This window comes from Taurulus bubalis (assembly GCF_910589615.1).
Source record: "Taurulus bubalis genome assembly, chromosome: 7".
In the NCBI taxonomy this organism is placed as follows: domain Eukaryota; kingdom Metazoa; phylum Chordata; class Actinopteri; order Perciformes; family Cottidae; genus Taurulus; species Taurulus bubalis.
Genome location: NC_136595.1, coordinates 20,785,662 through 20,800,772, shown reverse-complemented (window position 1 = coordinate 20,800,772; position 15,111 = coordinate 20,785,662). Strand labels below are relative to the sequence as shown.

Sequence of the window (15,111 nt, the reverse complement as noted above, 5' to 3'; positions counted from 1 at the left end):
CGTTCTGCTTCGGCTGCTGTAATTGAAAAGTAACTGATGCAGAACTATACGGAGCATTTTTTCTCCTCTGATATTTCGTTTCATAGTTTCAGGCATTTAGTTAGTTATGATTAGGCCTGTTTCAAATGCCAGCCTCCCCAAGATGTTTGTTCACTGTGCTGTATGACCGGTTCCAGAGTCTGTTAGATGTATACAAGAGAATTTAAAAAACAAACAAACAAAGGGATCACAGTAACATTATAATAGACATTTTATGTCAGTTATTGGAGCAGTATTCTGAGCTGTTTTGTTTGTTACATCTTCCAAGCGATGCTTTTGATTCCGGAAACTAGTTTGCTTCACTTTTCTGTGAAAAAGCATTACGTTGAACTATCAAAATGTAACATTCGTATACATTTCCAGAAGCTACATGCTTTATAAATGGTATTATTAGAGTTTTTAAGGCTGTGCCTTTGTCATTTATTATACATCTCTGGACTGACACTTTGACAGAGCCCCACAAACCATAACAGGAATGAGAGTGATGGACAAGAGTATTGAGCAGCTTCTCAACAAGTCTAACAAAGGATTACTGCTAATCTAAGCTTCTGCTCGACGGCTCTCCTGTCCTCACGGCTGGGATCGTCAACGTAAGGCCGCTCAGTTTCTGGAGCTTTTTGTCTTTGAAGTGGCCAGTGTTTACACACCACGATGTTGCTCTGGCAAGTTCAATCAAACACGTTCTCCTTAAATTGTATGTAGGTGCACCACAGATTGGAGTCTGCCTGGAGACACAATAAAAGTTGAGCTCAACCAAATAGATTTTTATATTACAGACATTTCAGAATGTGATACTGTTCCCCAGCCGCCCTCTGAACACACTGAACATGTACTTTTGTAAATTCAACATAGTCATTATCACCTGTATTGCCGCCATGTTATTACTGATAGCAAAATGCACATTTCCGGGACTCTTTATAGGGCACTGTACATCACGTCAGCCTCTGTGAGAACTATTTTCATGCACCAAAGGTCTCACAACTTAACCCATGTCCTCCCTTTTCCTCACTGTAATTAACTTGTAGCTACGTTGCTCCACTGCACTGCTGAGCTCTCTTGTTCGGCTTCAACCAGGTCACAGTGCTTGAATGTGCTGAACACTATATAGAAGGTGTACAATTTGATATATGAAAATATGTCATTTGTCACTGCAGCATCTATGACAGTAGTTACATACACTATGGTATTATCATTTTTTCTTGATTATCTCTCGCTCTCACAATGACATGCACGCACGCACACACACAAAGAAGAAATTACCTTTCCATATCCAAAATGCTATTAATTCACAACACTTTAAATATCAGTTAAAAGCTGCGTGTCCATTGTTGTGTGTGGACTTTGCATTTATAAAATCCAATCAGCTCTTTTTTTAAATAGTTACTCAAGCACATAAAAGTCACCCTGAGTTATTCTAAACTATCGGCACGCTGATGAGCTGAAGATATGATTCATTCAAATTGAGGGAATAACTCCAGATTATATTTTAGCTATGTTTTTCTCTATGGGGCCAGTTGATTGGGTAAAGAGTAGAGTCAGGACAGAAGCCAGACATCATGTCCTGCCTATTAGCTCCACACTGCCAGGCTCATCTATCTTTATTGGTCATCCATTAGCCTGTATTAAAGGGAGACACGGGATAATAGCAGTAATGATGCTGATGATGAAATTAGACTGCGGGTACACACGTCATCATTGCAGCGCTGCGTCTGGAATCATAAAGCGTTCCCACTGACAAACGGACAGATAGACGGCCGGATACAATAAACGACCACTTTATTCCTCCGTTAAGTGCACGTGTGTAAATATGTATGACAGAAAAATATAGTGAGAGAGAGACAACCAGACGACATCTTGCAATTTACTTGACTGGGGGTGGGGGGTGTACATTGCCTTAGCGGCACGTAGACAGCCAATCTATAGACAGCACCTGTGCCAATCTGCAGGATGGACAGATGCTGGTACAGGTGTGTGCGTGATGAGGGTTGGCATGCAAGGGCGGGCACCAGCCTGAGCTCCATCATACAGACAACAGACCCGGCAAAATGACGATGCCAGGCATTAGACAGCTGGGATGGAGGGATCATTAAGGCAACTTTCTGGAAAGATGCTCCCAAGATCAGGAAAGCACCGAGCAAAATGAAGATATGGGTGTCTAGTTCCAAGATGACGGATTCACAGGAGCGTAAACGTCTTTTATGGACAACCTGCCACCGCGATCAATCACAAGTGTTTACAGTCCGGGGTAAAACCGCTTTCCTATTTTGGTTGGAGGCACGTCACCAGTCTTTCTCTTATTATGCCTCTTAATTAGCTCCGCATGAATTACTAATCAACCATGAAGAAGGCATTCACCAATTTAAAAAGTGATAGCCCATGAAATGAACAGCACAGTCTCATACAAGCACATCAGTTACTAATGCTGCAGGGCCTAAATAACAGACCTTTGACTGAAAGAGGGAGGCAGAAAGAAGAACATGGATCACACACACACACACACACACACACACACACACACACACTCAGAAGCAAACCTTATTGTGACTAAATCCCTCATTAAGTTTTGAGAGTGGAATCGGCCGTGGCTCTGCCACCATGCTGTGTATACTCCACCCATGAGACATTGATCTCCCTCATAAGGAACATAATGGCCACCAGAGAAATACTGATCATATTTCAGCACCAGTCAATTCAGTTCATTAGGGCCGCTCTCCCTCCAACTGCGGCCCTGTATTGATCTTGCCCCTGTGACTAGACTGTTATTCTCCGCTAACTAGATAGGGAACTCACAAAACTGTAATGTATACAGTGGCAACAGCAAGTCGAACAATAGACACAGGGAACAAACAAGCAAAAATACATAAAAGACCGAATATTGCCCCGTCTGAGTCAAAGCAGACTGTCCGCCTCTGTGCCCATTTGAAGTCGGCATCAAATGTCACACACGACACAAGAAATTCTGAAAGTATCAAAGCTGTCCCTGGGTTTCAGAGACATTTTTGTATGCCTTTAATACCTTTTCCACCGTCTCCTCTCCTCTAATCTCCACTTATCTGGCAGCCAGGTGAGCTGCTGCACATGGCTGGTGGGCAGGCTTTGGTCGCTGGGAATACAGCTCATCTTAATGGTATTTCTCCCCCTTTGCCTCCTCTTCCCTTTGCTTCTCTTCCCCTTTCCTCCAGGGTGGCTGTCAGAGAGAGACGGAGGCAGCCAGAGAACTTCTCATTGCCGCTGTATGACAGCAGGGAGCCACTGGGATTGTTCGAGCGACCACAGCCGCCCGTCATGCAGAGGGGCGGCCGGGCTCACAGGTGCACAGCATCTGACAGATAATAGCAGATAAAACCCAGGCTGCCCAGCAGCTCGCTCCCCGCTAGGGGATGGGGGACCCATGGTGGTGGGGTGATGGATCAGATACGGAGGAGCCTTACACCTCATGCACACTAGTCAAGGACAAACAAGGTCACAGATCTCAAAAATCCTTCACAGAATCCTTCCTGCAGCTTACTGTAAGATTGATTCTGAGCTTAATACATTGATACAGAGTGTGCTGCTACGTCTGAAAAAGCACATCAAAACTCAGCAGTCGTCTTATTTTTTCCATCATGCGCTGCTCTTTTATTAATCTTGTTTTAATTTCTATTGAAAAAGCTGCGAGTCCCCAATGTACAATACAATCTGTTCACGCCACAGAGCTTCATTTTTTTTGTACCCTCATTCTATTTCGTGTTTTTAATCATATCCAAATCATCTTAGCGAGCAATATCTAAACTCATTTTCATCTGTTTGCGCTAAAATAATGCTGACCCAAACCTATTCAAATCTGTGGTAAATCTGTGGCACCTCCTCTGCCAGCTGATGGGACGACGGGAAACACAGTCTATCTCTCTGTCACTTCTCAGACACATTTAGTTCTGTGGAGGAGAAAACAGTCAAGACAAATCTGGCAATCAGGTGCAGAATGGCCTGAGACACATATAGCCTGACAACAGTCCGCACCTTTGTCGTCACTGAGCTGCCGCCTCTGAGAGACAAGCACACAGAGAGAATTTGAAGATGCACTTTTTCCTGTTCCATAAAAAAAGGTCTGCAGATGTTTTACAATATTTGTCAAAACCTATGAATCTATAATTATCCTCCAGGGCAGAAGACCATACACTGTTTTGGACAAATATTTCTCAAAATCTCAAACACTAATATTACGTAAAAAATGTGCACAGATGGAAACATTAGCACGTTATTAAACATTTCTGTTGAATGTCTGCTCCACCTGGCTTATTGACTGGGATTGGACTGTGGAAATCTGTATCATTCCTTGGCCTCCAATAGAAGTCAGTGCAAAGTCACACACACACACACACACACACACACACACACACACACACACACACACACACACACACACACACACACACACACACACACACACAGAGGGTGGCATAATGACTTTACTGCATTTAATGGACTTGGGTTCAACCGTCTGCTGTGTTGAAGTTTCCCGCAGAAAGACAGAGACTGCTGTTCTATAGCTGAACCTGACGGCTGATCCGCCAGTGAAAGCAGGGCAATTAAAAGTAGAATTTCCCCATGGAAATCAATAATGTATATAATTTGTATTTATACATACAGTCCTCTACATACACACTCATTGGGCATACATGCTCCACACATAGATCTGACAGGAGGGCCGAGGCACATACTGAGGAAAGACTAGTAACGACCTTGACCATGGCAGCAGTGAGTATTTCCTGGCAACGTACACCTGCGCGGAATATTTTCATCCGAACAATCTAGCAGAGTGACGTGTTATCGTATTAACAATTTATCTTAGCGGTAAAGCCAGACTATTAGTAACAGGTATCGCCCATGCTCCGATATTTAGCATCCTGCAGGCCCAGAAGCACAGACAATGCAATAGGTTGTGAATAACATAGTGGTTGTTTAGGAAGACCACACACACACACACACACACACACACACACACACACACACACACACACACACACACACACACACACACACACACACACACACACACACACACACACACAGTTCGAAAACTCAATCCAGCAGCCATAACACAGAGACAGAGTGGCATCAACCTCTATTATCTAGTCCCTATGCTGCTAACACAAAAGGCTCCCTGGAACAAAAATCCAATCAGTCCTCTCTTGGAGGATTTGCTCCACAGCAGTGCTCAGCAACACTGGTGGCTCTGCTGGTGACAAAGAAATAATCTCAGAGCCCACAGCCTGTTTACTGCCTTCATCACATCGCCCTTTTAGAAAGAGGACAGACAGAGTCTATGTTTCTCTGTTGTCATTTACTGTCCTCTGAGTTTAGTTCTCTCTCTCTCTCTCTCTCTCTCTCTCTCTCTCTCTCTCTCCTTTTCTGCATGCAAAAACATGAAACACACAGTTGACTGTGTGTACAGTACAGTGCGTGAAATTACCGTATTTGCGTCACAGGGAATATTTACTTTAAGCATTAGCAATCTATGCTTGACGTTTACAAAAAAAAAACCTTCAGGCATATAGGACTAGAGAAAGTTTTTGAATAATTGTTTAATGAAAATATTTTGTAAATATTTTCAATATTGCGTTGACCCTTCCTTCTGGTTGCTATCTCTCTCAGTCCTCCCTTCTTCTTCTGGTGGATTATCACACTCGTTCTCCATTCATTAGCATGCTGCTGCTTGTTTAGCTACGCTGCTGGGAAGCCTTTAACAAAATCAACTGGAAAATATGAAGCGGCCAACGCACCCCTCTCCCTCCCCCCCTCCATCCTTCTTCTCCTTCTTTGTTTGTTTTATGTATTTTTTTTTAACCACATCAAAATGGAGGCAAAGTCACCCACAATGAAGAGGAGGGAGATAAAATATGCAAATTCACAGAGAAAGGATATAATTAGGGCAATAATAGGAAGTGTTGTTTTCACAGCTGCTAATTTACACAAAAGCCTGCCTGATAGTATTTTATTTTTTTCATATAAATAATGTTTCTTCTCTCTGTTCTTCCCTCCCTCCCTCAAGGTGCAAAGTCTTGTGCTCCACTAAAAACAAATCTCTGCAGCTCCCCAGCCCGGAGCCAGTCAACCCCTCAGTGATCGAGCCACCCAGAGATTCCCATCAGCTCAGGTATGTACCACATGCCTGGGTGGTGAGCAGGAGGCTGCATACAGGTTGTTTCAGACCTTTCCACCTTGCCTGGGTCAATTCCCCAAAGCACAAGGGCTTTGGTTAGGAACAATGTGCAAGAAGCAGGGTATGATATTCAACTATTTGCTCTGTAAAAATATAGTGGAGTGGAAGGTCTACCTGAGCAGAGAATGAAGTAGCTCTCCATCTGTGTGTGTCGTAATCAGAGCTCCTCTGTGCTTTGTTGGCCGGCCATGTGTGCCTTTTAGTGCATGTGAGTGCATGTGTGCCCTGCTGTCTGCACTGCGCTCATATGGCACCTACAGCTGATGGGTAGAATACATAGAACGATGGTAAAATGAGGGCTTATTAACGAGTGTACGTAACACAAAAGGGGTACCGGGTCAGGCAGATGAAGATCGGCTGATGAAAGTCTTTACAGTTGGACAAGAAAGAAACTGGTACACACAAGGGGCTAACTTTCCTTTTTTTCCTGCAAGAATAAGGAAAGAAAGATTAATGTTCTGTGCATGTTTTCTTCAAAGTAAAATGTGAATGGTGCCACCACAAAGAGTTTAAATATTCTCCCTGTGTTTCATGAAGCACACATTAGAGGCGGGAGGGAAACTCTCACCGCAACACTGTGACAGAACTCCATAAGTGCAATTTACAATAGGACCAAGAAAAATACATGATATTCAAAACAACAGCACCACCACAACAAAGACATAAATACATGATATATCACCATATTGTTTGGATTGCTGCCCAGAGACTTTCATCTGGAGAAATGGAAGCTATTAAATGGCTGAGAGAAGGCCAGGCTGGTGCATTGTGTAAATTAGAGAAAACTCTGTTGACCCCGCGCTCACACTGCAGACAATTTACTTGGAAGTAATCCCCGTTTTCAGACACGTATTATGCAAATAAGAAAGGCACTGTTAATGCGGGTACTTCCTAGAGAAAGCGAGGCTCATGGGACTTGAACATTTAATTCTCCCTGAACATACAGGAAAAACACGAACAAAAATACATATCAGTTTTTAGTTTTACAAGCAAGAACAATGTTTTGTTTCAATTTTATTTTATTTTTTTATTCTGAGGTCGGTGCTTGTCTCGTTTTTGTCAACCATAATACGTTTGGTAGACAGATAACACATTTGTTGCTAATGGCTAAGCTTTATGCAATAACCGCCAAACCAATTTCCACGGCTCCCTATTTTTCAAATGGTGTGTTTGTTTTATTAACTGTTGCTCCTCCTGGCAATTTGAGCAACTGTAAGTGTCATCCTGGTAAAAAAATAAAAAAACTCACAAACTGCACTAGTAAAAGTGTGAAATAATTTAGAAATGTTCATTTCGCTGTATGTCAATCATGGGTTGAAGCCTAATGTGAGAAGATAAAGTACTAACTTGATCATCTACACGTGTGTAAAGTAAAATACTTACTGTACCAACCACTACCACTGCATTTACAGTTGTGTTGTAATGTGATGTGACTATTTAAGACCGCACAATTTAGCTGTGCTTTTATTGTTTGTGTATTCATTGCATTGACTGAATACTCCACTGGACTCCAATGAAAACCAATAAATGTAGGCATTTCTTCAAAATATGCATTGAAATTTAAGTTTCTCCTGCTTTGATGTTTTTTTTTATAAGCCCCCCTGGCTAGGGGGTTGTCAATGGAAAAAATAAGGCTGAAATAATGATGATTGTGACCATCAGCTCCATACTGAATACATGTGTTCATATTGTGCATATACTCACAGAATCACATGCTAAATTTACACATTTCGACACATAGAATGAAAGTTTCAGACACAGCATTTGATTGTGAGCAGCAAGCCGTGCAGAATGTGACCTCTGCCCTCATACGTACAGCGGTTTTGTCAGGAGAGAGCAGAGCCGAGCCGGAATCACAAAGACGAGCTGTAGAAAGAGAGGCTCTAATAAAGAGTATTTCTTCTCTGTTCTGACAGAAACAGCAGGGAAATCGAGATACAATAAGAGAAGGGCTAGAGTGAAGAAGACGAAAGTGAGAGAAGAGATCTGAGAGCTGCCTATTATCTTCACGCTGCTTCATCGCTTTAGTTGAGACACACACACACACACACACACACACACACACACACACACACACACACACACACACACACACACACACACACACACACATTCTCTCAAATCTGCCCAGATCTCATGAATATGATTGACCTTTTTTTCCACTGTAATGCTGAGAGCGCATAAAGGGGAAAGGAGAAACTAAACAGAGGCAAGCAGAGTTAATTTAGAACAACACATTATTGGCTGCTGACTGCAGATATGGAAAAGGACAATCTAATCGATAAACTAAAAGAATGACAATGGCCTCTCCAATCAATGTCTGCAACCCCATTTTCTCACTGTGAAAAGACAAAGCCTTCCATGCAGGTGTTTTTGTTGTTTTTGTTTTCTGCCGCCGCCTGCACCAGGGTGTATGTGTACATGCTCCCGTGCACATGTGTGTGTGTGTGTGTGTGTGTGTGTACCTGGCTGCTGCTGTGGTGGAACAGTTGCCAGGACTAATCATTATTTAGTTGTGGCGGGGCTGGAAAGGTCAGCAGTCTGAAATGTCAGGCTGTGTTCAACAGGAGCCAGATGCAGCCGTGCGCTGCTCAAGTATCCAATTAAAGAGGGCCGAGTGAGGTTTGAGTGGGTCTGTGTGTGTGGGAGTGAGTGTGCGTGCGTGTGTGTGTGCGTGTGTATGTGAAATGAGAAAGAGAGAGCAAAGGGAATGCCGTGCGCTTTTTGTTCTCCACTGCGTGTGCGCGTCAGAGCTTTATGTAAAGTACATATGCACTCGATTAGATGTGTGTGAACACACGTGTAAGTGTGAATCATTTCTCAGGGTGGCTAATGAACGCCATTAGAGACAGAGGCCAACAGAGCAGCAGGGGCAGAATCCTCTTCGAATCTCTCTCAGACACACACAGCACGTTATGAAGCCACTTGAGCCTATTAGTTTGTTCACACCCTGTGATTCCTCCTGCTGTCAATGCTATGAAGACGAGACGAAGAGAGGTGTATGACGGATAGAGAAAGGAGGGCATAATATGAAACAAAAAGGGCAGAAACAAAGGGCAACGTGATAATATCAGATCACATATAAATACAGGTGGATAATGAGAAATGCTAAGTCAAATGAGCAGAGGGAGAAGCGCCAACAGCAGAGGGAAAGGCACCTAGTGGGAGGATGGCGAGGAGAAAGGGAGAAAGGGAGAAAGGGAGAAAGGGAGCGAGGGAGCGGAAACTCCTTTAATCTGCAGGGAGGAGAGGGTGTCCTGCCTGTGTTTCCCTATCAGAGTCATTCATCTGAAAGCCTCACCTGCTCGTTATACTGCCATCATAATAACCTTCACCGTGTTCAGTGCGTGTGTGTGTGTGTGTGTGTGTGTGTGTGTGTGTGTGTGTGTGTGTGTGTGTTCACTCACCTACCGTGAATGATAATACGCAGCATGGCAGGATAAAATATGTCTGGCAAGTTAAGAATATAATGGACTTCCCTTCAAGGCCACACGTAACAACAGCCTGAATAATGACCTGCAATCATTTACACAGCACACTGAACTCTATAGTGGTCAGAGGAAGAAACCTTTCACTGAGAAATAATTGAAAGCTATTTCAGTCTATCTAGGGTCCCTCCATGGGTGTAGACCAGACCCCAGAGGAGGGCAGTTCCACTGCAATACATTGTAAAATAATCCAAAGAGAGAGATGCAAAGTAACATAAAAAAAGATGTATTAAGATTAACTAAATGGGATGTCATAGTGACGATAACAGTTTCATTTTGAATAGGGCATTGTATTATCACCGGAGTAAAAACTTTGCAGCAAAAGAAAAGACTTTAGTCAGTATTCATCAGGTTGCCGTTATATAATTTAAAGTTAATACAAGGAGTTTTTAAACTTGTCGTAATACTGATCCCGCTATATGACCGACATATAAGCAAACCAGACCATCAGTGACAATATTGGCTATTTCTATCTCGTTATTCTTCATGCCTGTCATTGGGTTCGATACCCTACAAAGAACTATTTTAGGAAAGCCGGATCACCAGAAAATCCTTCTGCTCAGGCAGCAGCCAAGCTGCCTTCGCTGCAGCCTTCAAGCTGCTGTCTGAGCTGCGACGCCGCGCTGCTGGAGGCCCAGGTCGTCTTGCTGGACCTGCTGGAGAGAAGGGAGGCCTGGGAGAACCAGGACCAGGACTTTGCGGTATGTCTGACCTAGCTGCAGTAATAAGGAAGAGGTTTTTAAAAGGACTCTGATGCTCGGAAACACAACTGCCTTTTGTCCACCGGGACCGCCAAAACCAACATGCAAGTTCATCGTAGTACTTTGAGAGACCATGGAGTGCTTCAGTTTGTTGCTGCATACTGGATAACCAACTAAAAAGAGAGGGCCAAATTAAAATAATGATCCCCTTTACTTTTTGTTTTGCAGAAGATTTCATTTAAGTTTTTTTCCATCAATTTAGTCATTATAACGAGGCCCCATGAAGACCTCTGAGGAGCTTAAATGGAAACCACACTTCCTGTGACTGTTCACTTCACAAAAAAAGAGCAAGTACAGTGGTGAAAAAGAAAGAGTCATATATGATGATGTAACCCGCAGTAACTAAAACGTTGTGAATATCATTAATCGAGTGGTGGAGTATTCACCCAAACAGATATGGAGTAGTTTCATGAGAATGGCTCATAGACAGACAAGGGTCCGTTCTGAGTAGATCACATTTGGCATCTCATCTGGAGTTTACCAACCTTAAGGCATCAGGATAAATACCCTCAGCTCTAATGAGACAAAGACGAACAAAGTGAACCACGTTAAAATGCCTGAAACAGAAAACATGAAACATGGTGATCGCAGCATGTTGCTACTTAGAAGGCAGAAGAAAGTGGAGGGCATGAATTTGTGACACTCCTTCACAAATCCATCAGGAACATAACCTGTAAATTAACACTTTCTGAGGTCAGTTTCCTAAAAATGAGTTGTTGTATACATGCACACATGTGAGCATATCATTCTATATGACAATCTAATAATTCCCACATGTCCTCGTCTCACTGGACCACTTCCCAGCCCTTTCTTTCTCTCCGTCAAACTCTGCTCAGGGCCCAAGAAACAGCTGCAACGTAAACTTGGTAAATTAACCCGGTCTCCATGAGCATCACATCCGCATTATTCTAATCAAAACATATTAGATCATCCAGATATTTTGGACATATGGGTCTCTGCGTCCTCCTCGCCACCCCATCTGTTTCTCCTCCCCCGTTTTTACGGATTTCTCACAAACTTCTTTCCATCTCAGCAGATCCCTCATCCTCACAGCTGCCTCTCTACAGCCGGAGACTGGCATAGATTTCTAACAGTGCAACTACTTCGTGACATGTTTCCAGTCAAACCTGGAGTACTCAGCATCTGCATATTGGATATTCAATATATAATATATAATTCCTCTCTTAAACACTAAATATGCTCAAACGTATTATATTTCTAAATGCTCATGTACATACATGTAAAATGATTCCTTTCACAAATGCAGACATTGCTGCTACTACGTTTGTATAAAATAGTGAAAAGTATATTTGATACTGTATGTTTGTGACTCAGTTTATTATGGGAGGCTGTTTCAGAAGAGCATGAGACTTCATGGGAGAGGGATCACATTTTGTAAATGACATTTTTGAAGTGCACATAAGAGGTTCAGCAGTTTTTTCATGTTGTTTGCAACTGGCTGTCAATAATTCATAGGACATGTTCATGACATGGCTGCAATAATACATATTAGACCTGTATTTATGTGGGTTTAAAGTTTCTGGTGTGTGTGTCTGTAGAGCATGAAGCATGTCAGTTTTGTTTAAGCTTCAGGGCTTTTCACAGTACAAGCACAATGTTATCTGCACATCCAGAAAACAGCTCGTAACCCATTTAGCATTTAGAAGTAGAGGGAAACACACCAGGTGCTTTACTGGCATGTTTCTGTCAACACCATAGCATGCCACATGGAATTACGGGAAGAACACTGATGCTGGGCTTCCTATGGGAGCATCACAGTGCAGTTTTACATGAGTGGTGGAGAGATGTTGAAGTAGAGATAAAAGGGAAGTCATAAGATCTCAGGGACTTACCAGTGTTGGTGATTGTTAACAGGTCGAGACGCCGCTGTTGCTGGAAAATAAAGAGAGAAGAAAGTTATAGATAAATGTCATCAAATACTATATTGCGTTAATCAATCTTGTGTATACCGTATTGGTTTAGTTTGCTCAATCTTTTGCAGTAGCGTGATAGTACAGCACTTTAATTTACCTACACAGATTATTTCTGGAAACTATTTATTGAGAACATTTAAAGATGTACAGTGCTGTCCCTGTCCTGTATGACTACTGGCTGACGGCTGTAAACGCAGACATGACTCAGTAGTGTTTCTTTGCAATACCATATTTAATTCATTTTTACCAAATAGTTTGAGCTACTTCTTCCAGATAACTTCTACTTCTGTTTAAGTAAGTCTCAGTGTAGTTCAACATTCAATGTCTTGAATCTACAAGCTTGTACAAACTATACTTTCAAAGTGGTTTCCTCACTCGCGCACACGTAAGTGTGACCTCGTGCTTCAATGGAGTATGTTTGAAAGAGTGCGCAATTTTATACTTGATGTCTCCAGCAGCTGAGAAGGAGTCTAGAGGAGGCGCTATAGCTGGCTGCCCCTCTCTTTAACCTGCTGCCTCCACACACACACACACACACACCCTTGACTGTTGAGCACTGCAGTAATCAACACCTCAGCCTTCCTCATCTACCAATCCCTCAGGAGAGAAGATCTTCACATCCTAGGAAAGGATGAAGGGGTTCTCTCTCCCTCTGTGTGTGTGTGTGTGTGTGTGTGTGTGTGTGTGTGTGTGTGTGTGTGTGTGTGTGTGTGTGTGTGTGTGTGTGTGAGACACAGTATGACTAGGGCACAGTCAAAGCCAGCTTTTAGGACCAGACTCCATTAATATTCAAACACCATACTAACCAGTTGCTGAGAGGGATAAGCAGAGAGACTCTCACATACTACTTCTCTACTCACATACAGTGATGCCTGGAGTGGGACTTTCTGATAGGCTACTAAACACTTGTATTGTATTTAATATGTTGCAGATGCTCTTACTCAGAGTGACTTAAAATATACAATACGAGTGGAAAGGGCATAACCATGGAATAACTTAAAATACCAGTTCCCCTACATGTAGCAATATCAAAGTTGCTATTTTAAATGTTTATTTAATGAAAATGTAAATATAATGAATATATATATATATATATATATAGTATGCATTGTTTCATGTTTTTCAATGTTTTATTGAATATAATTTAGACTGGTAAGTGAGTAAAAAATACAAATCCAAGTTGTTAAGACAGACAAACTATACTAAATATATTTTAAAAAGTTGCAAAATGAGGCAGCAAAACCACTCAATGCAGCTTTTTGCTTTGGAGAGTCTTCAGTCAAGTACCAAAAAGGGGCGAATGATACTTGTGACAGAGAGAAGGTCATTTGAGCATGAGGGAGCTAGAAAAGAAGATGCTTCTTGAGTGCGAGAACATTAGAATTAGTGAGATAAGAAGGTTTATTGGTGTATTTTGCCACTAGTTTAAGCATATATACTCTCACGGCACGGGCACCCATAAAGATATGGCCCTTGTGCGTTGTGTGTGGTGGTGGAGGAGGAGGAGGTGTGGATGCTGAGGCAGGTGACCATGTAAGCAGTAGAGGTCACTGTGACAACATGAGACACAGAGCAACAGGAGCGCAAGCTGAGATCAGAGGGCTCCATGACGCTCACCCACACACACATTTACACTCACATGGCTCCACCCTCAACACACACACGCACACACACACACACACACACACACACACACACACACACACACACACACACACACACACACACACACACACACACACACACACACAAAACCCCCTCTGACTCTCATTTAGATATGAAGCCACAGCCAGAATCAATATGAGAGAAACATTTACACCACTACTTCTTCTCACTACTGCTATACAGAGGATGCCTTGATTGATGCAACTATTACACCCTCAACTGAACTCAAAAATACTACACCACACATGTTTATCTAGCGTAGAAATCCTACCAGTGGATTAAAATGGCTTCGGGAAAACCGCCTGTCTGTACATAATTCTAACTGAGTCTTTTTTTGCCATCTATTTTCTTTTTTTTATGTTGTTACTTTTTGCATGTCTTGTCTTCCGTGAAGGATACTGTACACGACATAAACGTATTAAAATAAAAGTGTACTAAATGATAGTTAATAGTATAAAAAGCAAATGAAGATCTGTCCTGTCCAAACTTTCTTGAAATGGATGAGGTTGATCACTTGGCTTGTGCAGCACCCTCTACTGGCTCTCCAGTTCTCTGCAAGTGAATGTAGAGGAGACTTTCTACTACAGCAGAGGTTCTCAACTGGGGGTACATGAGATAACAAATATATATATATTTAAAATGAGCATCCATTAAAAAATCCTCTAAAAATAGTTATTGAATAAATATTCAATCAAATATAAGTGTAAGTTCATAAACTGAATTGTATATATATATTCTATATTAAATTAGACCCCGATGGCACAGCGCTTTGTAATACATCTTTTTTTCTACCAAAAATGCTTTGCACTGGTCAGGGGGTACTCGGCTGAAACATTATTTCCCAGCGGTACATTACTGAAAAAAGGTTGAGGACCACTGTACTACAGAATAATTTGAAACATTATTTCTCACTTCATATTATTGTATGAATAGAAAAGACCGTAGATGTGCACACAGCATGCCAAAGAACTTCTAAACCAGACGGCATTTTAAAATCATCTTTATATACAAACACAAACACA

At 42.1% G+C, this 15,111-nt stretch overlaps 1 protein-coding gene across 2 annotated transcripts in view; it reads right to left on the bottom strand.

The window, feature by feature from the left end:
• agbl4 (AGBL carboxypeptidase 4) overlaps positions 1-15,111 on the bottom strand; it is a gene marked incomplete at its 5' end in the record, with an annotated part of 246,047 nt that overhangs the window by 69,646 nt on the left and 161,290 nt on the right. For both annotated transcript variants that reach the window (XM_079220896.1, XM_079220895.1), the window contains one exon: positions 12,344-12,383. In XM_079220896.1, the coding sequence (XP_079077022.1) occupies positions 12,344-12,383 (40 nt within the window). The remainder of the gene's footprint in view (positions 1-12,343; positions 12,384-15,111) is intronic.